Source organism: Leptonotus elevatus, chromosome 17 (genome assembly GCF_054856555.1).
Source record: "Leptonotus elevatus isolate MCC_2025b chromosome 17, RoL_Lele_1.0, whole genome shotgun sequence".
NCBI classification, from domain to species: domain Eukaryota; kingdom Metazoa; phylum Chordata; class Actinopteri; order Syngnathiformes; family Syngnathidae; genus Leptonotus; species Leptonotus elevatus.
Genome location: NC_141255.1, coordinates 13,461,151 through 13,487,564, shown reverse-complemented (window position 1 = coordinate 13,487,564; position 26,414 = coordinate 13,461,151). Strand labels below are relative to the sequence as shown.

Here is a 26,414-nt window from a genome sequence, read left to right as displayed (position 1 = left end):
TCGATTTTTTTTGGCACACCCCTAATCCTTCTCTTAATTTAAAGACATTCTGACAAACAGGTGCTATTTGTTCCAGTGTTTTCAAATACACAAAATTCATAAATTTTAAAGTATCAGATCCCGTAAATGATTCTCTGTAGCCAACTTGATTCATTATTCTAATAGCTTTTTCCTTTAATTAAAAATAATTGGGTCTATATTTGTTTTATAGACAGTATTTCCTTTACTCGTACTAGTTTTTTGTTGCTGCAAATAAATGAAATTCAACATTTGAATTCATGAAAGCAGATTATACAATGAATATGTGCCATTCTGACACCCATCTGTGTGTTTTGTGGGCGTAGCGGTGTTGTTCCTGGAGCACTGGAAGCGTCGCCAGATCAGTTTAAGCTTCAGTTGGGATTTGACTGGCATAGAGGATGACGAGGTAGCGGCATTGCGCGCACACGTTCAGAATGTGCCGAAAAGATGCCGCCATAAATGTTCCGTTCCCTGTAGGAACACCCCAGACCAAAATACGAAACAATCCTGCTGCAGAAGAGGCAGCGGAAGCAGAAAAATCAAAAGAAGAAGAAGAAGAAGAATCAGGTAGGGGAAATGTGATTGATTGGTTGACAAATCCTGGCACACACAAGCTGCTCACAAAAAGTCAGGAGTATTTGGCTTTTTAGGTGTGATTGCAGGATGAACCTAAAATGTACTCGAACCTTCACAGGTGAACTTTCTTTCAACTTTTTAAATCGGATCTCATTCGTAATGCCATGACCGCATTGCGTGTATGCACACTTAAAACAATGCTGGATTAGCCTGGAATTCCCATATTTCCTCCAATTTGCGTCTTCCACGCAGCTTTGCGCTTATCGTAATAATATCAGCGAGTGATCTAGATTGTCTCCGAATTGGGTCAGTCTCTCCCTGGTTGGCCCACATACACCGTACGTCCCTCTTGTCACAGCCACCGTGCAGACACATGAATTCATTTATATGGTAATGTGCCGCTCAACACGTTGTCCCCAAAACTGAGACGGCACCGGCCAAGTCGATCCCATGTGTTCCCACCGTCTGTGTGTATGTAACCTGTCCCTCTGTCCCGCAGCCAGTGAAGCAGGAGGATGGGACAGTGACAGGGAAGGACAGATGGAGGAGAAAACTACTATCTGCAATGGCTGCAGGAACACCGGTAACCCCCCCCCCACTCCCCTCCCCTGCCCCTCCTTCCTCTTCTTTCCCTTTCATTTCCTCTCCTGCACGCCGATCTGTTCTTCTCTTCCTGTTCCATCTTCTGGCTGCTGCGCTCTCAGGTATTTACGTGAGCAATTTGCATGTTCTTCCTGTTCTTAAAAACTCCCAAAGTGCGCGTATCTGTGCACGTGCAGGGCTGGCGCAAGGCATAAACCACCAAGTACCACAGATTGAAAGCCATTGTTTGAAAATTAACGCTGGGCTTAAACATAGTAAAATAGTCATAATTAATACTTCAGTAATGATACTATTAAAATATATTAAAAATAAGAACAACATAAAATGCGACTTAATACGTGTTTAAAAGCAAACAGTTATGTAAGATTTAAGATGCCCTATGGAGGACTTTGCCCAAAAATATATTTATTTTATTTGACCATTTATGACTCAAATATCTTCTAATTAGCAGATTAACACCTTAGCTGTTGAGTACTTTTGCAAGCCTCTGGCCAAAAGTTTACAGACTGGATTTGGTTTTGAATTTTGCCGCCCTCTATTTGCCTCATGCATAGGGATGGGAATTGATAAGATTTTTTCGATTCCGTTTTCGATTCTGCTTAACGATGAGATTCTTTATCGATTCCTTTTTTGGGGAAAAGATGAATAAACATATATTAGTATCCACTTTTTTATGTCTTAGTTGTATCTGTAAACAAGAGACATGTTTAAAAGTACCATGGCCTGACAAACCCAACAGTGAAGTTTGAAGGTCCACATTTGAGGATTCCTCAATGGGGGTTGCCATGGGGTCCCAAACAAAAAATATTTGAAAATAAACACATTGACATTTTTTTTAATCATCTTCTGTAGAAATTTACAAAATACAACCTAGATTATTTTGTGACAATAATATCCAACTCCATTCATATTTCAACATTAAAATGAACTCTGAGCACTCAAAAACTCCTCCTCCAGACGCAGCCGGTAGACTGTCGTGCGACTCCCATGAGCAGAGTCAGTGTGGTCGAGTGGAAGTAGATAGTGTTGCTTTTAAGTCATGATTCGTTCTGTACATCTTTGCACGTTTTGCAACCTTGAATAAACCCTGATGGAAAAGCAACAACACTCGCCTTTACCCTCGCAAGCCGGCGCCGTTTAATGAGATATGGGCTTTAACATTAACAGTTACCTGTACTTACGGTACGTTTCACATAAAGGCAAACTGACGCTAATTTAGTTACTACCAGTACCTGGGATGTTGATAGGAGAGAACGCTTGCATTGCTGGCGGGCGTTGCTGCTGTGTTGATCCCACCGGGACCCCGAAGCGCTCCCAAACACGACAGACAGTCATCGCATGCTGCGTGTGCAAATGCGTTTGCATAGTGGTAGAGTTTCCTCCCTTAGACGAAATATCCTAATTGCAAACATTGCAAGTTGGCCTGTTGCTAGCTTTTCTTGTAAGATGTCAACAAACTTTCGAGCGTGGCGCCATGATCTTTGCTCGTCAGCACGCACTCGTCATCGTCCCCACACGGAACCGATAAGGGAATCGTTGCCAAGGAATTGAAACACTGGGAGCCGGTTCTCAACAAGAACCGGTTTTCGATTCCCATCACTACTCATGCGTGCATTGTGTATATGAGAACAGAGTGTGCCGTTTCATTTTTCGCCCACAGGTGGCAGTAGCAATTAAAAAAAAAAATTCTGCATTGAGCATCTTTAATACAAATATATTGAACTTAATTGCTTTCCACAAGAGGGAGACAGAGTTCTATATTACCTTTATTTTGTATGTATGTATTGTTTTATTTATTTATTTATTTATTTATAGTATTGAAGAGGAACATGATAAAATAAAAAAGCTTAATGTTTGGATTAATGGTAGTTTATTTAGAAGAACTTGAGCTTTTTTTTCTTAAAGCATTTTTTCACCTTTTTAAGTGGCCCTGTTCAGTTATGTGCTTATTTAAGTAGTTATTTTTTAATATATTAAAATATTTTTTATTTTATTGTTTTTGCACATTGTTGCTGCAATGTTTTTTTTTACCCAATTCAATTTTTTTTATTGCACATAAAAAATAAGAAAAAAATCCATATATATATATATATATATATATATATATATATATATATATATATATATATATATATATATATATATTTAAACAAACAGTTCTTTGGAGTATTGGAGTTAAAAGTTTTAAGACAACTCAACTGCTTTGTCAGTGATTCTGCACAACACACCTGTAGTTTAAGTTCACAGCATACATATTTATGATCAATATTGTCAACTTTATGTACAGAAATAGAGATCTGTAAAATCTCATTTTGCTTAGGCGTGAGCCAGCTCTGTGCACGTGAGTGTGAATGGTTGTCTGTTTGTCTCTGTGTTATCCCTCCTGGTGACTTGCTTGACTGGCTCAATGCTGAACTAAACAGTGTCTTCAAGGTCTGTGCACTAATAAAAGCAAATAGAGCGGCTGCTTTATATAACATGACCCAGTTGTGTCACTTCTCATCCGAGATGTTTCGGATGTCGTTCCAACTGGCCGGCACTATCTGGGGGAATTATTCTTGCCCTTTGTGTTCCACTTGTCAACATTCAGAAGCGATGCCAAAAGTTTCTGTCGTCTTAGTTTAACGTGAAGCTCCTTCGTCGCCGTTCCGCTCAACCTACATGTAATGACGCTTTTACACATGAAAGCCAAGTAGGATGACATACATCGACAATTATGAGCAGAGAGGAAGCAGCAGTGAGTCTAAAATATCAGCACACACTTCACAGCCCCCATCCAAACAAGTCAGTGTTACACTCCAAGCCAGTAGGAGACAGAGTGTGAACAAAGTGTCATATACCCAGTGGCAAGGAAACCACAATTAATTTTGATATCATCACACATTTTCTGAGGTGGCAAAAGTACTCACACCATGTACTGGTAAAGTACAGATAATTGATAATAATTAAAATAAAAACTCAAATATTCAACTCCTTAAGTTAAATAAAAAATAATAATACAGACTCTGAAATGTAATTACAGTTGATGTAAAAAGTCTACACACTCTTGTTCAAATGCTAGGTTCGATTTTTGTGACTCCTGACCGCCAGGTGGCGGTGCTGAACAGCACTGAAATAGTCGTTTTTGTGTTATTAAAAAAAAAGAAGAGAGAGAGAGAGAACACGGTAAACGGAACTTTTTTCACCATTAATGTGACAACCAATCCCCCCCCCCCCCCCCGATTTTTTTTAGAGAGATTAAATGAAAAATAAACACAACAGTTTATTTAAAGGAAGATATTCATTTACAGTGCAAGTTGTCTTAATCGGACATATGACTTATTTCTCACTGACTAAATCATGGATCTTAAAAATAGCAAAATCCTGCCAAAAGAAGCAGATGGGAATCTAATGGTGTATAAATGGGTCCGGTCCAAATTAAGAATGTTTGGTGCACTTTGACTAATATGAGCTCCAGGAATCAAGTCAATTTTATACCGTGATCAGCATTTGGCTTCTTAAAAACAAATCATGTCTGACTATATATTTAAAAATAATAAGAAAGAGAAGAGGACAAAGCGGTAGATTCAAGTAAAGAAAACAACAAAAAACGACATAGTCACGGGATGGTGAGAAACAGCGGGAGGGCGGCTGAGTGGGAGTGATACATGCTGGGCAAGGAGCCAGAGGTAAGATTAGTGACCGTCACTATGGTGACACACATCTCGCTCCTCACACATAAGCACACATTTGATTCGATTTTTTATTTTTTTTAATGATTGAATGAAATGTGCAGTTGGATCAGATATGGAGTAATTAGAGTGTCTTTTTGAATTGGCCCTAAAGTTACAGCATTTTATATCATATTAAAATGAATGATGAGCGTAAATCAGTCCTTTTGTCGCTGTTTTATTATCCGTCATCTACGCAAGTGATGTTGGGGGCGGGGTGGGGGTGGGGGGGTACAATTGAATGGGGGACGCTTGCGCAAGACTACTGCAATGAGCCATTTTGTCCACTAGAGAGAGCCATTGAGTTTGTAACAGAAGTCTTCAAAAATGTTTCTCACTCCCTCAATAGTGAATGTGTGAAATTCCATTGTGCCTATGTCTGAGCTTGTCCGTATTGAGAATGTGTTCTTTAAGTACATAGTAATTAACCCAAATGTGAGAAGTGTAACATAGAAGTAAGAATACACCATTCAATTATTCATCTGGTAGATTTTCTTCTTCTTCTGACAAGCATTATTATTCCTCTCAGGTTGCTGTTGAGAAGTTAACCTGGAAAGACCGCCTTTCCGGATATTGCATCAATGTTTCTTCCATTCTTTTTATGGTCAGTACAATCATACCCAATTGCAACCATACATATTCAACATGCAAATGCAGCAGGTAGTAATTTGCATAAGTTAGTATGTGAACTCCATGCATAGCTGATGAAGTACTAACACGGTTCTGTCTTTGCCCATAGTTCGGTCTGACCTTTTCAGCCGTTTTCGGCGTCATCATCTACCGCATCACAGTGTCTGCGCTGATGGCTATGAGCCCCGACCCGGAAACAAAGTCTAACGTGCGCGTGACAGTGACGGCCACGGCGGTCATCATCAACTTGGTGGTTATTCTCATCCTGGATGAGATCTACGGAGCCGTAGCGGTGTGGCTGACAGAGTTAGGTATGCCTTACCTGGATTAATTCGATTTCTGCATACATTGGTTAAAAATTGTATTATGATCATCTTAGTCACAATATGTAAAAGGACAGTGTAGAATGTATAATGGAGTGTTTCGGCTAAGGAGAAATCTCTGGCACCTGCTCGCACCTCTGATGCCAAATTTTTGACCAGTACAACATTAAATTAGAGTTGATGTCGTGAGATTAGGAAAGGAGTTTGAAAAAGAAAAGCAGCAAGTATGATGGTGGGTGTTTGGCTTCATCAGGGCTTGGATGACAAAAAAAAAATGCGTTCCCAAGTTTAGCTCATCAGCTGATGCCTAATGCTGCTTGCTAACGTTGTCTATCATGAAGTTCATTTGCTGTTTTCCAGAAATTCCGAAAACAGAGACCAACTTTGAGGAGCGTCTCATCCTTAAAGCCTTTTTGCTCAAGTTCATGAATGCATATGCGCCCATTTTTTACGTGGCATTCTTCAAGGGGCGGTATGTTGTGAGTTTGTGGACTATTGCCTCAGCCCATGAATTCAATTAACTTCCAACGTACTTTAGGTTTGCAGGTCGACCGGGAAGTTACGTGTATGTCTTTAATGATTATCGAATGGAAGAGGTGAGCGTGAATCCTGTATGCAAATCAGCAGATGGAGAATACACGGCCCCAACAATGTGTGTGCGTTTCCTTCAGTGTGCACCAGGAGGCTGCCTCATTGAGTTGTGCATTCAGCTCAGCATCATCATGCTGGGGAAGCAGCTCATCCAAAACAACATCTTTGAGATCGGCATCCCGTGAGTATGATGCATTCCTCAGTGACATGCCCTGGAGTTTGTACATTTAAGCGCGCTTACTTTGATGCCTTGCCAGCCATACAGCGCTGCTAGTCTACTTTGTTAGTGGTGTAATGTACAGTAACCATCCCGACAGCAAGTTGAAGAAGCTGGTGCGGACGCTGAAGGATAAAGGAGGTGCCGAGAAGGAGGAGGAAGAGGAGAGGCCTCCACAGCAGTGGAACCTGGACTACGCCCTTGCTCCCTTTGAGGGCCTCACGCCTGAGTACATGGAAATGAGTGAGCCTACACTAAAGACGCACATGTACACGCACGTACTGTATGTGCTCCTGAACATTACTGCAGTTTGTCTGAGATCCTGTTTGGGAGTTTTTGGTGTACAGATAGAGTAAGGTCAAACAAGGCAGGGCACAGAAAGGAATGTCAAAATTGTCTGAACTTTACAATACATGCTAACATACACAGGCGCATCAAACTTGGCAAACTCGGCTCAGGTGGGCCAGCGAGGCGCTAAGCTCGCCCTGTGGCGCTCGCCTTGCCTCTCCCCTGTCACGTCTCTTTGTCTCGTCGCGTGGAGTCCCGAAACGCCGCCGCTCTCCGTCTCGGTGGAAATCCCCGTTCTCACACTCCTTAAATTCCACCGCACAGACCAGCTCGTCTTGTCTTCCTCTACATCATCTATAGAATGTCTTTGGGGGGAAACAACACATTAGTTTTTTCGCATGGTTATTACATTCTGATCTGAAAAGGCTGTAAAGAAAGACTGCTATAGATGTCAAAAATTCATTTAAACTATTTCTATTAGTTTAACATTTTTATTCCACTTTTGTTAACAAGAATCCTAGAATATTTGTTATTGTACATTTAAAACAGATATCAAATGTGTGATTAATCGTGAGTAAACTAGTGAAGTCATGCAACTAATTACAATTAAAAATTTTAATCGCCTGACGCTCCTAATTTAAAAAAAAATGTTTTTGATTTTTTAAATCGCGTCAGGTGATTACATTTTTTAAATGTAATTAATTGCATGACTTCAATAGTTAACTCACGATTAATCACAAATTTTACATCTGTTTTAAATGCACACAAACATTTTTTCTAGGTTTTCATACTCTTAACAAAAGTGGGGGAAAAATTAATAAAATAGTTCAAATGAATATTTGACGTCTATAGCCGTCAATGGCAGTGAATGAGTTAAAAGTAATTGCATGAATAATTCACAATTGTATTAGCAAGTAAGTCAAGATAGCGCTGTATTTGAAATATCACATTCTTGCATGTGCAGTATTTTAGCTTCATTGGCATGTCAAGCATAAAGCTAGCGACGCATTGACCAGACGTCTTGTCACATCCTGCTGTCACTCATATACAGGAAGTGTTATGAAAAAAGTATTCCAGCGGGTCTAATGCTAATCTTGCGCTCTCTGTCTCACACAGTTATCCAGTTTGGCTTTGTCTCGTTGTTCGTGGCCTCCTTCCCGCTTGCTCCCCTTTTCGCCCTGCTGAACAACGTGATCGAGATCCGACTGGATGCCAAGAAGTTTGTTACAGAGCTCCGCCGGCCGGTGGCTGCCCGCGCCAAAGACATCGGTAAAATCGGTTCCCGGATTTTTGGTTTCAAATTCATGCTGGCGTACCTAATAAAGTGACCAGTGAGTGAAAACTGGTTGTTTCTTTGTGGAGATGCTATCACTTTTTTTTTTCTTTCTTCTTTTCTAAAAGAGCTCAGTATTGTTCATTCTGTAATGTCATCATCATTGCTCTTTTTTTTTCTTTTTTTTTGTATGTGAGTGCGTGCGAGTGTGTGTGTATTCGTTAGCTCACCAAAAACCTATTAGAAAAAATCCCATACCGTTCACCTAAACTGAACACCGCCGTCAGGAGACCCGAGGGGACCAAAGAAAACAAAGGAAAGTGAAATCCAGCACCGGCCAGACACCACCAACCAGAGTTCTTCACCTACCCCAGAAACATCTAAATTCCAACAAATCCAAAAAATCAGGGAGACCTCAAGAGACCAAAGGAGAGACTGAGGAAAGGAAGGAAGGACAAACGAAGCAGAGTGAGATCCACAGACACCAGCCTCCACCGATTCAATGACCTGAGGAGGAAGCAGATTGCGTCTGAGTTTCGATAGATGCTGGTGTGGTGGATCCGGCATGCATGAAAATCTCCACCAAAGAGGGGAGCCGTCGACCCCTGCCAGGACAGCGCAAGCGCAACACCTCAGGGCCCCCCAGGCCGCGGCAGCGCCAAAGGACGACCCCCGGGCCCCGCCAGGGCCACCGGCCGGAGAGCAAACCCAGGAGCAGGAGCGCCCCCCACCCCAACACGGCCCGCGCCCCCAACCCAACGCAGCAGGACGGGGCACTGCAGGCCCGCCAGGCACCCCACCGGTCCACAGCCCCCGCTCCCCCCACGCCCCCCGCCCCCCCATCCACCCCAACCCAGCCCAGCCGCCCCGACCCCCAGCCCCCGGGGGACCCCCCGTACCCAGGCACCGGCGCCGAAGAGGGGCCGGACAGCGGAGCGGAGAGGGCAGCCGCGCCCACCCCACCCCCCGCCGCGTGGAGGGACGGAACACTGGGGGCAGAAGGGGAGATGGGGGCACCGGAGGACGGCCGGCACCCCCGAACCCCAGGCCCAGCGGGGAAAGTCCCCGGTCGTCACCCCAGCGTTCTTAGTGAAAGTTAACCCCTGTTACTGAGTCCGCCAGCTCGCCGACTGGTGAACTCTACCCCTAAACCTTGAATGTGACCCCACCCAGTGTATATACAAGTGTGTGTGTGTGGTGCATTAAAATTAGGAGCAGGTGAACCGGAGCAGAGGGAAATGATATCTCCATGTTCCGATCCACCCGCCTCCCAGGCATGTCAGTGAGTGTATGTGGTACATTAAAAAAAATAAAATACCAACACCACCCACCCCCCTGGCCCCCGGAGCGCTGAGACCCGGGCCACGGATGGAGCCCCCGGCCCAGGGGAGGGGTAGGAAGGCGTACCGGGGAGGGGGGAAGGCGACGACAAGAAGGGCAAGGGGCAGCGGCAGGGCCGCAGAGAGAGGGGGAGAGGAGGAGGAAGGGTGACGAGGGAGAAGGGACAGGGAGGCGGAGGACGGGCGGGGAGAGGCGAGGAGGGAGAGGCAGCAAGGGGGAGGAAAGGGGAGGGGAGAGGGAACCACGGGGCACCCCGGCGGCCCACAGGCCCCGAACCGCGTCGCCGGGCCCAGAGCGACGGACTGCGCAGGAGCGGCGCCGCCCCGTACACCAGGGAGAGCCCCGCAACGCAGCACCCCCCAAGAGACCCAGGGAACGGCCAAGACGCAGCCGCCACCCAGCAGCCAACAGAGGGGCAGACCCGCCCACGCCCATCCAGGGGGGGGACAGCACCTATAGAATTAACCCACTGGCATGCAGTGAATCCGAATATTAACCCTTAGTGCCCATTGGAGGTGAATCTGCTCGATCCCGCTGGCAGCAGCCGGGTTCCTGACTATAAAAACACAACCATTAGTTACAAATTGCCAAATACAGAAACATCAATGTAAGTTATCACGCTGCGGTGGCTCTCGCTAACAGGCAGAATTAAGTAACCAGGTTTAGGTTAAAAAATTCTATATACGTAGACCATGTTTCTTTAAATTTTGACATTTGTTTTTTATTTGAGGCAGATATTTTTTCCATTAAGATGTGATTTATGAGGAGGTTAGACCATTGGTCGATATTCAGAGTTTGTTTATTTTTCCAGTTAACAAAAATTGTTTTTTTTGCGATAGTAAGGGCTACAAGTGTAGATTGAAATTGTTTATGTGGTAAGTCAGTTGTTGTTAAGTCACCTAGCAAACACAAGTTTGGAGAGAACGGTATCCTACAGTCCAAGACAGCGGAAAGTTTTTCTAAGACTTTAGTCCAGAAATACATAACCGGAGTACATAACCATAAAGCATGAAAATAAGTGTCTGTAGTGTTTTGTAAACACTGGAGATGCTATCACCTTGACGACCATGACACAGTTGGAGCGGGACTAAATCATTGCCCCTGAAGTGAATGGGTAGATATAAAGGGTTTTGTAATGTATCTGTCAACCTGACTATTTGGAATCCTCAGAAATTCCCCCTTCTATTTGTAGCGTCGGATGATGTTGTCACGCGGCAGTCAAAACTTTGACCGATTTTTTTAATTCTTTCAAAGTTCACTGTGACTTGAAGCGGGTAGCTTGTTGGAGGCTGGAGGGCGAAATAGGGGTTGGGGAGCGGGTGGGGGAGGCGGGAGATGTCACACATTTGTTGCTCTTGCTGCTGCTTTTGGTCGGAATCCCTTCAGCTCCTTCCTGTAGTCGCTGCAAATCTACTTTGATTCCTGCTTGAAACGAGTCCAAGCTACGCTTCATCCAGAGGCTTTGGAAGGGCTCTGCTCGCATGTTCTTGTATGGCCCTATGCTCGTTTTCATTAAGCCAAACAGGCTTGTGCTACATTCAATAAAGTCTACACAGTTTTGTTTGTTCACTATGCATAAAACCCTACGTTTTTTTTCCTTTGAACTAATTTTCTTTTCTTCCGCAGGTATATGGTACAACATACTGAGCGGCATGGGGAAATTCTCAGTTATAATAAATGTAAGTAAAGACAACTCTTAAAGCAAAAATATGCATTATTTATCTACATGCTGGTTTGTATTAAGAATATCATCCCTGCCGTTACCATGGCGACACCGGATGCCCCTTATACTTGTTCCTTTCTGCTTTAATATGCACCAGTTGACGACATTTGACAGGTTCATAATTTACCTGCCTTTTTTCTTGATGTTGTCCAGACTGTTAAATTCGTTTAAATGATATTATTTAAAAAAAGAGAGAGAAAAGTATGTCACAGTTGTAGCAATAAGGGATAATAAGTGAGTTGCAAACAAACTCAAAACTGGCATGTTTACGTTCAATCAAAGCAGATTTCTGGAGTGTAGAGGCAAGCGGCCCAACCTGCAAAGAACTATGGGTAACCACGACTTAATCTACCTTGGGGGGATTTTGACAATTACCTCAGGTCCAAGTGCTGTATTCACAGAATAATGTAGGAGAAAAGATAAGTGGCATGCACAAAGTTTAAATTTTTTATTTTTTTTATTTTTTTTTACATTTTCGAAGTGAGAAGCCCACTTAGGCCTTGAGCAAACTGCCACCCGATCGCTTGAGATGTGAATTCCCCCATCACAAGTGCTGATGAGAATTTGCCTCTTTGAAATCAACTAGCGTCATTTTAATGTCTTCCAATATCACAAGGTGCCAGACGAAAATCCCATGATGCATACACAAGTTAATTGTACCTTCTTCCATCTAGTGGAAAAGTAGATAGATGAACAAATGTATGGATTTGTCATAAATCAAACAATGACCACCTGATGAAATCACTGGTCAGGGCTCTCAAATTCTTGCTTTGTGAACAGATTTGAATTGTGTCCAACTGTGAGCGTTATTCCTCACTCTTCTTCACTCTCCTTCCGCCCGGAGGCCTTTGTGATATCCTTCACGTCGGACTTCATCCCCCGCCTCGTCTACCAGTACATGTACAGCCAGTCGGGGACCATGCACGGCTTCATCGACCACACGCTCTCCCACTTCAACGTGTCCAACTTGAAACCCGGCACGGCGCCGCAGAATTCCGACCACGGCGACGTCACCGTCTGCAGGTAAAAACAAATCATCCGCTCGTATGTCAAAAGACTCTTATGAACTTTGGAGGCGCAGTGTGGCCACAAACCAGGTCATGAAATGAATCTCATGCGTCACTATTTCACAATAGCAATACGGGCCCATATACGAGCGCCAGTCTGACCTCTACTTGCATTAGAAACCGAGTAGTGACGGTAAAAGAATGCCAGTCTTTGTGCCAGTGAATGTCTCGGGCATGATGTATGCCTCGACTACTCACGGCCGTGAAATTGGCTGCTAGGGCTCCAATAAGAGTTCGAGTGTGTACAGCCGTGTTGCCGGTGACGCCTCAAGGCTCAAGGCAAACCATCTAACCCTTTGCCCTTCCATGTCAGACAACCCCAGACACTTCATTTCTTTGTCCATCCGCTTGGGCACACAGTGGATGATGGATGGTTATATGTAGGAAGGAAGAAGTTCAGGGTTCAAAGATATGAAAGGATGTCAAAGAGAAAAAAATTGTGGTTGTGGTCCGAAAGGAAAAAAATGCATTTAAGCAAGTGTTGTGGTAAACCAAATTCAACTTGTCTTTGGATGTTACATCATGTCCCATAAGGCACTGGCAATTATTATTATTATTATTTTTAAATCTTTCAATTCTCTCATCATAATCTCTAAGGTGTCTTCTGAAACAATATTGACGCTCCCGTTGCTGCAGACTTGCGCTCCTATCACCAAACATGGAAAGATACCAAAACTCACTCTCCAGTCTGACTGGCTTCAAAATGTCAACCTTGAGATGTGTGGCAACATATGAAGATGCTGGCATGAGAGTTACAAACAAGATGAATAATTCGGGGGGACTGGGGACAGATTTCCTTACACATGACTGTATAAGGAGAATAAAGAGGAATGCACTCACATACGCACACTTTTATTTCTATACTGTAGTCTATTCTGACTTTAGCGGGCTCTATTCATAGAGGAGTGTGTGAATGTTCAAAAACGGAATCAAACTCAAATGTTAAGTTGCGTTTACTGCAAAGTGCACTAAAGAATGATTATAGTTGTTTTTTTTGGGGGGGTATTTTATTGTGACTCACCTATAATCTGGTTTACTTTCCATGGCTGTCATTAAAAAAAAAAAAGTAGTTTTAAAAGCACGTGAGACTAAATGAGCAGTTGAACGTAACGCGTTTAAACTACATTATGTAGGAGAGCATAAAAAGAGAGTGGAAAGGTGTCATACAAATGCGAGATTTTCTATTTTTGTTCACTTAGCATAATAAAATGTATACTTTATTCTGTATTGAAAATCTTACAGATGTCATCATTTATGAGAACGATATTGGACATGAAACAATATAATAAGTTGTGCTAAATATAGATCTTGTGTTGTTTTATTGGCTCCAAAGCAGTAATTTAGTTCGCTGTTTCGCTTCTCTTGGACTTTTTGTTTTTTAATAGCAGCTGAAGTGTGTTGCAATGTGTTTGTCTGAAAGTCTGGGGATTCTTCACGCTGCTCATAAATTCTCCAGCCAATACCAAACAGACCGGCTGTGAATTAAGCACACATTTTCTCGCACCATTTTCACCCTGATGTGTATTCTACTGGCATCACCCTCCTTCCTATTCCTTGTTTTTGTATTTTTCCACGTGGTACATGTTAGCCATTAGCTACACGTGCTTAGCTGTTTGTTTTGGTCGAGTGCGTACTACAAACGTAATAACGTAAAGGAATCCTAACAAAATGCATCAGCCTTGAATCTGAGCAGGGGTAGAAGATGTTTTAATGAACTACCCCACCCCCATCCCAGGTATAAAGACTACAGGGAACCGCCCTGGTCTACAGATGCGTACCACTTCTCCAAACAATACTGGTGCGTCCTGGCAGCAAGACTGGCCTTCGTCATACTCTTTCAGGTATGAGTGCTTTTTTTTTTTTTAATGACCTGTTGATTATGTTCATCGGCTGCTAAAAAGTCAAATAACAGCCATAGAGAACAGACAACACAAAAAAAAAACAATCAGCATCTTAGTCAATAGACAATTAAATAAAGCCACTTTTGAGTGCTGTATTGTGTATTACTGCCTGAGTCAGTGTGCAAACAACAATACTGCAACATATTTTTAAGTTAATACCTCCTTAACATTGTCAATAAAAAAAAACACAGTTCATGTACTGGATCTCATTACAAAGTTCAGGTGTACCTCATGAAATCCAGCACACCTGTGTGAGTCATTCCTAAATTGTTGCGTGATCAGAAACATTACAGGTGTCTCAATTAGTTAGGAGAGAACAACTTAATTTGATCGTGAGTTCCTCCCCTTTGTGTGCCTGCGTAGCGGTGGAACTGCTGTGGGCCAAATGGGACGCGCATTACAACACTGGCGCCTATTTGACGAGAGCAGAGATTCTCAGGGTTGTGCCACTAGTATGAGGGCTCCCTCTAGTGGTATGCAAAAGAATAACTGAATTCAATGTACAGCGCTTGAACTTTCCTCTAGTAACTTTGAGCATTATACACGAGTACTTGCTGAATTATTTTTTTAAATTGTCACACATGATGTAAGTCATAAAAGGACCTAGGGGGTTGTGAAAAAAATGTGTATAAATCTCAATCTGTCAAATTCAGTGTTTACAGTATTAGGGTTGCAACAGTTTCAGATTTTGGTGTACGATTATTGTCTGAGAAAAAAAACGCGTTTTTACGGTTATTATTGTAGACAGTAGACATAAAAAAAAAAAAAATCACATCCGCATTCTTTAAAAAAAATTTTTTTTAACTGAAAATCAATTAAAAAAAAAAGTTGCTGCCTTTTAAAACAAATACAGCAGATTAGACAGACTCTTAAAATAGGGCCTCTCTTTTTCTTTCAATTTCATTCCATTTCCATATTTACAGGTGTAACGTTCGTCCACAGCCTTTAAACTGGCTATTTGTGCAGTTTACCGCTACACTTGTAGGCATTTTGCAGCCGCAATGCGTATGCCGAGATACGTTTCTTGGGAGTCCCAAGATGGCGGCCCCGCGGCTTCAAAAGCCTCGGCCTATGGCCTCTCAGGCGGGCGGCCGTGGATGGCGGTGCTCGCGGGAGCTTTCCGCGTGCTGCAGACCTGAGCCCCGGGGTTGGGGAGGCGGTCGGCGGCGACGGAGCGGCGAGCGGTGTGCGGGTGGGTGGTTCCCGGCGGCAGCGACAGCCGAGAGGCCCGACCGTCGCGCCCCGCGGGGCCTCCGTGACACCCGCCGCCGCCTCATTTCGGCCTCCCCTTTCCCCACATCTACTCAACATGGTCCAGGCCCCGGGCCGCCTCGGAACCCTGCCCACGGCTGCCGGTTATGCAACTCTCCCCGCGCGGCGTTCAAAACTGAGCCCTGTGTTGTTGTGTGCCCGCTAAATGGGCCGTGTGGAAACGATGCCGCATGGCTGGTTTTGCGCCGCACGTGAGCGGAAATAACCGGTGTTGTTGAACGGCTGCGGTTATTTAATCCTGACGTTAATCGTAAAACCGGTTAATTGCTGCACCCCTATACAGTATATAATATACGAGTGTGTTATTTTTGAGACATGATGGTAACCTGTGTATCCAGCCAACCACCTGTTACTGTTATTTATACACCGAGCAGGCCCAGTGTACTGTATACATTTTTTGTGACCTCCTATAGAACCTGGTGATGTTCCTCAGCCTCGTGGTAGCCTGGGTGATCCCGGACATTCCCAAAACCATCGTGGAGCAGCTGAAGCGGGAGAAAAAGCTGCTGGTCGATCTCTTCCTACGGGAAGAGAAGGACAAATTTCAGCTCATCCAGAGCCTCTTCGCCAAGGATGCCCCCGTCACTCCGGGCAGCCACGTGCTCCACCCGGCTCAGCGCTTCCCCCTCCCGGGCCGCTACAGCACCCTGCCCCAGTGTCCGACTCAGGCGCCGGTCGCAGACGACGGAGGGCCCAGGGCGAGGTGCAGGGCGGCCAGTTTCAGTCTGTACACGAGGAAGGTTCCCCCGTCACCTCGAAATGAAAACTCCAGACATACAGCTGTGTGACGTGACGCAACACATACCTGAGGGTGTATCGGGCTCACTAAAACATTACGTTTGGTGATCCCTTCCTATAACTGCCATTTTTATGTCCTGGGCTGTACTGGATTTATTCTCAGCTTCACTTCAAATGTGTAACCCTTCACCCGATCGTTTTTTTATTTTATTAAAAGTGGAGCTTGTAGCTTCATTGCGTAGACAAGCAATAATGCTGTATTAAGCTGAAGAACATTTTAGATGACAAAAAAAACCAACACTTTGATTCAGAATTAAACACTATCAATATGTATGAATTTATAGATCGTGGATACATAAATTAAAAACATTATTGTACCTTTAGGGCTACAGGAATAGTATTCTCAAAGGTACCTTTTGGTTGTGGAAATGGTCCAAATAGCCCAAAAGTATTGTTTGTACCTTCAGGGACAACAAATGGACTCCTACTGGAATGTAATCCCTTTTTCTTTTCTTTTTTTTGGGGGGGGGGGGGCTATATGAATGGATGGATGTCTCAGTCCAATTTTTGGAATATTTCTGCTTCATGTGCTTTATTATGCTCTGTGTATATATTTATTTTGAACTCGTAGCAACAACAGAACACAAGATTCTATAGACTTACCGTATGTATTGTTACTGAAAGCACTTATGAGCATCCCTGAAAGTGCAAATTGTTTCCATCTGTTTACATCGACCGTCTCAAGTCATTTTACCCCCCAGATTCTTCTGTTTTGTTTTGTTTTCCTGTTGCCACTATTTGTTTCTCCACTATAGTTATGGCCCTCCATGTTTTGACCCGGTGAGGTACATGCCAATTTGCTTAAGTGATACACGATGTAATGTACTCGTAATTGACAGTTTTACAAGAGCGATTTTATGTCAACATTTGTTGCAGCACTGAAACTGAGCACACTAAGACTCAATTGAATCCATTGCACGTACACAGAGGACGTGTTCATCATCATTGGTGCATTAAAGTCAACCGTTTTCACACGTTGAAGTAACTGAAGGTATTTATTCACATACTTTTGTTTATTGCAATGTTAAGTTATAGCTGCTGTCGTGCAAAAAAAATTCATGTGTTTCAGAGGCCTTGTAAACATGCTCTTCTTGTTTTGCCATAACACAACATCTGTGTGCTCACTTACTATCCAGTAACAGACTGTTAAACTCTTTATGTATTTTAGATTGACTTAGAACAAGCAAATTGTGACCGTGGTACATAATATGTAGACATACACAAATGCATAGGTTAATTGTTAGATGTCTTACAAAATAATTTGAACACTATTTGTGTGAACTGTTTGGGTTTTTATCTCATTGTTATGTTTTTTTTTCTATTTCTCTTCTACCTTTCTTGAGCGCGAAGTCCAAAAAGGGTTTTAAGTGGAGACAAATAAAAAGGAAAGAAAAATGCAAACCTATGTTGCTGTGGCATATACAACCCTTTTCATACATTTTTCCAATTCATGTACTGTACTGTGATTGTTTGTTGACACATTTGGAATGTGGTTAAACAATACAAAGGTAATGGTTTTTTTTTTTTGGTTTTGTGTTTTTAATCACCTTTATTGATATTTTGTTTGTCATAATCATTTCAAAAATACAGAGCGGGCCATTTGATGACTTGTAATACCGGCGTGATCCTCAGGAGGTAATCCTAAATCACTTTACAAGCGTCTGTTCTACCTCACTTATGATTCATTTTATTACAAAAGTATGGCACACTGTTGCTTTTAATTGTTTTGAGCATAAACACTTTTACAAGCAACTTTTTATTCTGGTGAAGTTAAACCACGTTTGATATATATATATATTTTTTTTAACTTTTGTGTGTAATTATGTCCAGTCAAGTAGCATTCAATCACCAGTGTAAATTCAACGAACCCATTTGGAAAAATCGAATTCTAGTTTTTACATCTGTGCTAACCTACTTAATAATGCATTGAAAGTATGCAAATTTCCATTGAAATGTGTTACAGTGTAATCGGAAATTTGTAGAGCGAATACGCTATCAAGTGCTGGCTATTCTATGGTTCAAGTTACGCGGGTCTCGTAGATTTCGTGAACGCACCACTGATTTCATTTCCTGTTTTGCTGATTGACACGTCCGATGTGCACGTCTTCTGGTAACGCGGTAAGAGAAGATTTCTGAAGGTATGTGAAAAAGATTTTGTATATATATATTTTTTAATATTGCAGTTTGACAAGTGAATATGACAGTTTTTACTAATTCCACTAATTTTACTAAGGGGGTTTCTCTCTCAATGTCATGCTTTCAAATATAATATAATGAAGACACACCGGACGACTGGACTCATTAATCATACACGAACGCAGCGATTGCGTGCACGATGCTTTTAAAGGGTTCGAGAGAATACAATACGTTGTTTAAAAGTCGAAATGGCAACGAGCTCGGTCGGGATTAGACAATAGCTGATTGTGGCAATCCGTTTGTTGGAGGTAATGTAACAATCCGCTCCTGTGATGGAAAGCGGGTTGGCAGGAGAGGAGGAGAACAGCAAGAGGAAGTGCTGCTTAAATGTAAGCAAAAGAACTCATGCGAGTGATGTTGAAGCCAAGTACTTGCGAAGTTGAATTATGTGACAGGGAAAAAGACCTTTGAGGTTATTTTACATGCGAATGCTTGCCCTAAATGTTGCACTCGTCTGTTGCGTAACTTCCAGTTTCACTTTTTTTTTTTTCCTCCTTCATTGTTCTGCTACTGAAATGGTTCTCGTTTATTTGTTCATTGTTTTTCTACTCCTACTTAAAGTTGTATGTTTTATTTTTAAGTAGGAACAGATTCTTTTTTTCAGATCAGGTAGAAGTGATGTGGAGCACTTGCCAATACCGCGTATTGCTACTTTATAATGAATGGCTTTATGTATTGCGAATAAGTCAAAATTATTTATAAAGCTTTGCTGATTGGCTGGAACAAGTCACATGGTTCTACTGCGTTTCTTGTCATTTACAGTATGGTATGAAATATTATTCGAGCGCCGGCCCTATTCGCAGCATCCAGAGTTGGGTCCCAGTCATACTGACTTTGTATTGTGTGTGTGTGTGTGTGTGTCGGCAGACATTTTTTGACTAATTGGTAAGGAGGAGTGAAGCAGCCAATAAACGAAAGTCACGAAAACTGCAAGCGGGCTGTCTCGATCCTGGCTCCCCTTTTGAGTGCAAATTAAAGGTTGTATGTGCGGCTACATTCTAACCCTGACCTCAAAATGGACATATTAGTCTGTCAGATCCAGTTTCCTACTGTGTGTGTCTGTTTCCATGATTTTACACACAAGTGTATGGAAAATGAGGGATTTTTAGGAGGAAGATGCTGGAAGATGCTTGAGGCCCGCTGTCTGTCATCAATTAACGTTTCATTCTGTTTTATGAGCAAGTCAGGAGACTGCCGTGATGGAGGAAGTTTTATGTAAGCAATGTTATGCTAAATGTCAGTCGGTTTCAAGAGAAAAGCTTGTTGAAGCTTATAGCGAAAGCGCTTTCGCAACAGCTCGGACACGGTTTCCTAAATGGTCTTAATTTGAAAACCACAAGTGCTCCACTGATTCCTTGTAGTTAATATTGGTTATGGCCAACAACTGTGCTGAATTGTCAAGCGGTAGTTTGTCAGCGATAAAACGCACTTCAATATTTAATAATTGCGTTCGTCGGTCATGCACGAGTAGATGAATTATTTACTTGCACCAATAAGCGGTTCTCAAAATGGATGGATGAGTGTCCTAAATTGTCAAGGGCAGTCTGGAGCCTTGACTTAGTACATTTACATTACATTATATGAATGTCTTTTAGGGGTGTGAATTGCCTAGTACCTGGCGATTCGATTCGTATCACGATTCGATTCGATACCGATTAACCCCGATACAAATCTATAAATTGATTATTGCGATTTAAAAAAAAAAACACCTCAAATTTAGAAAATACAAATCAGTAAATTTGTACATATACACTTATTATTTATTTATCTGAAAATTCAGGCTTATAACTGAGCCACTGCATTTAACAAACAGGTTTCAGTTTCATGTTTGAACAGCACTGAAATAAAATATTAAGGCTTAATGTTCCATTAATATAACATTCTTCCATGCTTAATGTTTGAATCTTAACCCTAAGTAAGACGTTTTGTTGAATATTCCCATTAAAAAATTGATGTTTAAAAATAGATTTGGCCGCATATTGAATCGATTCGAGAATTGCGTGCTGTAATATCGCGATATATTGCCAAATTGATTTTTTCTAACACCCCTAATGTCTATAATTTCTTTCAAATTTCAACATGCACTAGAACTAATATGCATATGCATTAGAGCTGTCGAACGATAAAAAAATTGTAATCAACGCTTCCAACTTCGGCGTCAACCTCGGGAGTCACCATCATCATCATCATCGTCGTCATCAATGCGCTGTTTAGCATTAGTCGAGGCTTTTCGTGTTTGAAAAAAATGCTCAAGCGTGAGCTTCTTGCAACCGGTCGTCATTGTCCCCTCAATACTCTAGCTCCGCCTCACGTCTTCTACTGACGCCCACCCAATCTTGTCCAAAGAGAGTCATCGCTGCCATCTAGGGGCCAAAACGAGTCATTATACTAACTAGATCTGCTTGATACTTTCAGCACAGCTGGCCAAGGCTTTCCTCCACCCGTTTAAAAAAACAAAAACAAAAAACACAGTGAACGTCTTTTAACGTCTTTGGCGCCCCTCCGTAGGATTTTACTAAACGTTATTTAACGTTGTTGGCAGTAAAAGAGTTCATCTGCGTTAATTCATGATTAATGCAATCATTTTTGTGATTAATTAATCAATTCACGCTTTAACTTTGACAGCACTAATATGCAAACATATATTATGCATATTCGACAGTATAGATGTAAAGTTACATGAAGCCTTGTGTGTCCCATGGCCTCTAATGTGTCCCGTCAGATTGATCGTTTTCCAGCAGAGGTGTCAAATAAATGAAGCACTGCTGACAACAAAATAAATAGATATCCGGTCTTGTGATTGACTTTAACTTGAGTTTTTTAACAAGTATTTGCTGGCGTGAGCGTAAAATTGGGTTAAATTCGGGGTCCACTCCAATACTCGCCACGAAGAGCTGACATCTCAGAAGGATCCACTTCATTCTTCAGTGTTTGTGTGCGAGTATTTGCAGGTTCAGCCAAAAGTGCGTTCCGCGCCGAGGCGTGCGAGGTGTGATTGACTTTGTGAATGGTGTGTGTGCGCTGACGACAACAGCCCACGTCCCTTGTTGACCTCACACACTCTTGTGAGGGAATGTGGCTGCTACCCAAGGCACCCACAGCTGTTTGGTGAATGTGCGTGCATTCCATGCGCATGAGGATGTCCATCTGTTGCGTTTGACTCGGAACACACAACATGACTTCCTAAATGCCAAGCGAGTAAAGCGGTAGCATTTTACGCCGACATCTTGAATGAAGAGACTTCGATTTTTCTGCGGGCAATTAAAGGGAATGTCAAGTTCCCGCATCTCACTAGTTCCTAAACTGGATTTGTCATCGCATTGTTTCCATTAAGTTCGTTATTCAATAGCCTGATCACACGCAAGCCAAAATTAGTTACACAGCGTTTAAACTAAATTCAGTTAATTGGCTGATTGGTTATGCTCATCGTATCGGACCATGACGTAACTAGGATTAACCGAATGCAATCGAATTTGAACAGGTAATGGCAGTCCTCCCATTAGGGCTGGGCAATAAGTCGAATTAAATCAATTAAACGTCATTTTGAAAATCGAATCGTTGAAAATGTGCTAACTCTCGAAATGGAATTTTGTCTTTTGGACTATTTGTCCTTATGTTCTGTTACATCCAGATGTTATTGTGAGTTGTAATTTTGCTAACTAGGAATGTTAAGTTTATTTTCAAACTGATTTAGAATCAGTATACATTATTAGAATTATTTTTGAATAAATTACACCTTTAACTATAGACGTCAAAAATTTCAATTACTTAAAAATTGTTCCCACTTTTGTTAACAAGAGTATGAAAACCTAGATATATTTTTTTATTGTACATTAAAAAACATGAACAGATATAAAATATGTGATTAGTTTGAGTTAACTAGTGAAGTCATGCGATTAATTATGATTTTAAAAAATTCATCGCCTGACGCCCCAAATTTTTAATAATCTTTTCTTTAAGAAAAAAATTATAAAAATAAATAAATAATAATTAAAAATACTAAGAAGAAGAAAAGATTATTAAAAATTAGGGGCGTCAGGCGATTAAATTTTTTCGTAATTAATGGCATGACTTCACACGATTAATCATAAATTTTATATCTGTTCTAAATGTACAATATTTTTTCCCAGGTTTTCATACTCAACAAAAAAAACAACTTAACAAAAGTGGAAAACATTTTAAACTAATAGAAATACTTCTAATGAAGTTTTGACGTCTATAGCCGTCAATGGCCGTGAATGAGTTAAATAAACGTTTGTTGGCTTTATTAGATTAAAATCGATTAAAATTGTAAAAATTGTAATCATTCTGAATGACTGAAATAAAAAAATGAGATGAGATTTTATTTTTGGGCCATATTGCCCAGCCAACCTTCCGATCAATTAGCAACACACGGATTGATGCATGTTTGATGAAAAAAAATAGAATTTTGGGAATTACAATTAAAAACGTTAAGTAAAAAAATTTCTTAAATAATTGTTTGAAAACAAACGAAAGGAAGTGCCCATTGGAATAGGCACGCAACGAAGTCAGATTATCTTTGAAAAATCACCCCCCCAAAAAATCTCAAAAATTAAAATACTGAATTCTCTGATCATTTCCATATAATTTAGTGCATCAATAAATGAAAGACGAGACTTTTTGCAGAGAACCTTTCGATCATTTCTCGAGCGGGCTTATCTACCACAATATTGATAATAATTCCAATTGCAATGAAACCACATTGTAAGAAAAAAGTACAAACGTGCGTGCGATGATGGACGGTCCCTCCTGGGCCCTCACGACCACAACCGCATCTAAAATGCACCACTGGGTCGACTTTCGGGTCCCAAAGCCCCGAAAGTACTGACATCATTCGTTATTCTGTTCAGCACAGGAAACGACTAACCTCCAAGCGTTTTTCTCGGTGAGCTGCAAAAAATAACACGGATCATGTGATATTTGTGTCAAATAGTTTTACTGTTGGTTTGCAACGGGACAGTTTAGCTTGATTGACTGAAGCTAAAAATGAAAATGTGTATAATAATATCTACATTTGATTTGCGTGAGTAAAGTCAGCCTCTTGACGGACGCGGGAATAAATATCTGTGCAGTATATGAAATTCAATAGCGTTGCTTACAAAGCCACTTGAGAGCTGAGGCCAACAGAGGTCAGCAATTGCTCTGTCATCGTCTTCACCCTTCCTGCTTGACTTTATCGTGACAAGAAGGACTTTGCTAAGCAAAATATGACTAAAAAAAGAAATCGAATGGAAGATGATTAGCTAATGCTCAACTAAAAAAAAAATCGAATCTAAGTCTATTTCATAAGGATTACCACCATTTTTGGATGGTAAAAAACAAACATGACTCATTCACTAACAAGATGTACATACACTTCCCAGCAGGGCTGGACTGGCACAGATAATCAGGCCTGACATTTTGTCTTAGGCCCAGCCCAATTCCTGACCACAAATGGAGGGAAATAATAATAGAATAGCACCACATTGGCCCCCAAAAGACACCGGGCCCACCTGGCATCTGCCCGGAATGCCAAATGGCCAGTCCAGCCCTGCTTCCAGGTGGTATTTAGAATAGTGAATAGAATGTAACAGAAGATTGCAAAAACATTTCATTTAAGAAAAAGTCCAGCCTCACCATAAACAAAATAATTTCTCTTGAAAAATAGAAACATGACCGAAACTCGGTTGTTGTGAGAAACTCACATGAGGTATTATTTCAAGTGAGTGGGTTAAACTTATGACTCCACTTCAACGAGGACTAAAATAATATTATGTCACAGAGTTATGGGAACAGTTGTGCTGTGATCATACACTGCTGTGCTGTTAAAAAAAAAAAAAGTTTGACTCCTACAAATGAAATGTCACCACAGGATGAAAAATCTCGTAAACTTAAAATACGTAGCGGAGATCCTTGTAAAAACATAAACAGAATGTTATAGGATTCCCATGGCCGCCGCCTGTAGACGTTACAAAAACAAAAGTCGGAGCCAACAGAATTCCCGGTGCTCCAAAAGGTGGGAATGTCCTTTTGTCCAATTAAATAAATTGACACATTTGCATGGTTGCGTCCAATGTAAAGAAATGATAGCCACCGTCTACTGTAAGATCCATTTTGTGTATCGGCACGAGGGATTGTTTTTGTTTCAGCCCTGTAGGTTTGCAAAAAGAACATGACTTTTTTTTTTTTTTAACATAGCACATATCATTTATCTCCAGGTTCTGCCACAAATGCACATGCTTAGCCTGACATGCATCCATGAGGCATTTCCGCGCAGCTGTGCAAATGGAGGCCACCTTGAAGTACTACAGAGCACAAAGGAGTTGAATATTGAGCGTTGTGCGCAAAATGTTTCGTGCTGCACTTAGCAAAATTCCTTGGATTTAAACATTTGGTGTTGCAAATCACAGCCGTCAGAATGCATTAACGTGGACTCTTTGTTTTTATGGAAATATTGTATTTTCAGACTATACTCGTAAAAAGGGATTCAATTGAGCTCGTAATAGTTTGAAGACGCTTGCCTCCATTTCAATACGCTGGAGTCCATTTGTTTATCCAGAGCAGAATATAGTCAGGTGTGTGGTCAGTGGAGTTATAATGACAAGGTCATGGTGATAAGATTTCCACTTTGCATTTGGAAAGGAGAACTAGGATTGGTTTTATGAAGAAAATCTTTTCTTTTAGTATGCCCGTAAATCAACTTAATAGCCTCCTCAGTTTTATTCATATTTGAGGTGTCATTGTTTTGAATACATATCATGTTATTTTTTTAATCACTTTCAACATTATGATTGCAGTCCAGTGAAATCCAAAGTGAGTGCGATTCCTGTTCAGGGCTGAACAATTAATCAAATTCAAATCGGCATCGCAATGTAGAACAGTGCAATTTTCAATGGATGCAATTTTAGGGAGGGAAAAAAAAAACGGTCAAAAAATTCCGGGTCATTCCGGTCGGCTAAAAGTAATAACGCCACACATTTGTTTGCATTATTCTCATAATCTTACCTATAACTTACTGACTTGTGTTTTTGCAATACTTGATTGGGAACATTAATTCAAATTAATTCACGGTTCAATTACCTTTTAGTTTAGTAAGCCTGACCGATAACATTACATATTGTGTATAATAAATCTGGTATTGTTTATTGTAATACAGATCAAGATGTTGCTTGTTAAAAAAATACACGGGAAGAGGACCTTGAAAAAAAACTAATCGCATATATTGAATCACAATCATAATATTGAGGGAAAACATTGCGATTCGATTATTTTTGAAAATCGTTTATCCCTACTCCTACGGACACTGCATGCTAATAACACTTTTGCAACACGCATGTTCTCCGTCTCCCGCACCCCCTCCGGCGCGCACACATACGTCGAAGAGACCCAGTGGGTGGTCAATGGCGCGTTGAGCTCCAGATGTTCACGACGCCCTCACATCTGCAAGTCATCTCTGCGAAAAAGCACCTTCCCGTTTCCGTCTTTCCCTCCTCTTCTCGTGTCCCCCGATGTGTGTGCGTGCGCCAGGACGGTCTCGCCTTCCGCCGGCTGCACAGGCCTTCTATTGTCACCTGATTAAACGTGGGCCAGTTTCACTCAACTGCGGCCAATGTCAATAACAAATGCACCCCACCACCCCGCCCCGACAACCTTTCCCCACCCTGGAATCCCCCGATAGAGTCACGTTTTGCTTGAATGCGATCTCTTTGGCTGGATAGATGCTTTAAATCTCGATATGGTACAATATCCTTTCTTATGTATCCTTGGCCTGAAATCTCCAAAGCCTCTTATACCATTTGACTTGTAGGCCAGCTTACATGCAGACAACTATGTGAAACTGCCTATTTTTGGCAAGACACTGATGGTTGGTCTCCCCGAGGACCA

At 41.6% G+C, this 26,414-nt stretch overlaps 1 protein-coding gene across 4 annotated transcripts in view; it reads left to right on the top strand.

The window, feature by feature from the left end:
* Positions 1-17,851, top strand: part of ano2b (anoctamin 2b) — a 34,787-nt gene extending 16,936 nt beyond the window's left edge. For 3 of the 4 annotated variants that reach the window (XM_086058952.1, XM_086058951.1, XM_086058954.1), the window contains 13 exons: positions 345-427; positions 499-588; positions 5,440-5,514; positions 5,650-5,851; positions 6,224-6,335; positions 6,402-6,459; positions 6,535-6,635; positions 6,772-6,914; positions 8,076-8,228; positions 11,200-11,252; positions 12,141-12,319; positions 14,099-14,204; positions 15,950-17,851. In XM_086058952.1, the coding sequence (XP_085915078.1) occupies positions 345-427; positions 499-588; positions 5,440-5,514; positions 5,650-5,851; positions 6,224-6,335; positions 6,402-6,459; positions 6,535-6,635; positions 6,772-6,914; positions 8,076-8,228; positions 11,200-11,252; positions 12,141-12,319; positions 14,099-14,204; positions 15,950-16,324 (1,730 nt within the window). In that variant the 3' untranslated portion in view covers positions 16,325-17,851. The remainder of the gene's footprint in view (positions 1-344; positions 428-498; positions 589-5,439; positions 5,515-5,649; positions 5,852-6,223; positions 6,336-6,401; positions 6,460-6,534; positions 6,636-6,771; positions 6,915-8,075; positions 8,229-11,199; positions 11,253-12,140; positions 12,320-14,098; positions 14,205-15,949) is intronic. The other variant, XM_086058953.1, reaches the window with a different exon arrangement.
* Positions 17,852-26,414: the final 8,563 nt, after the last annotated feature.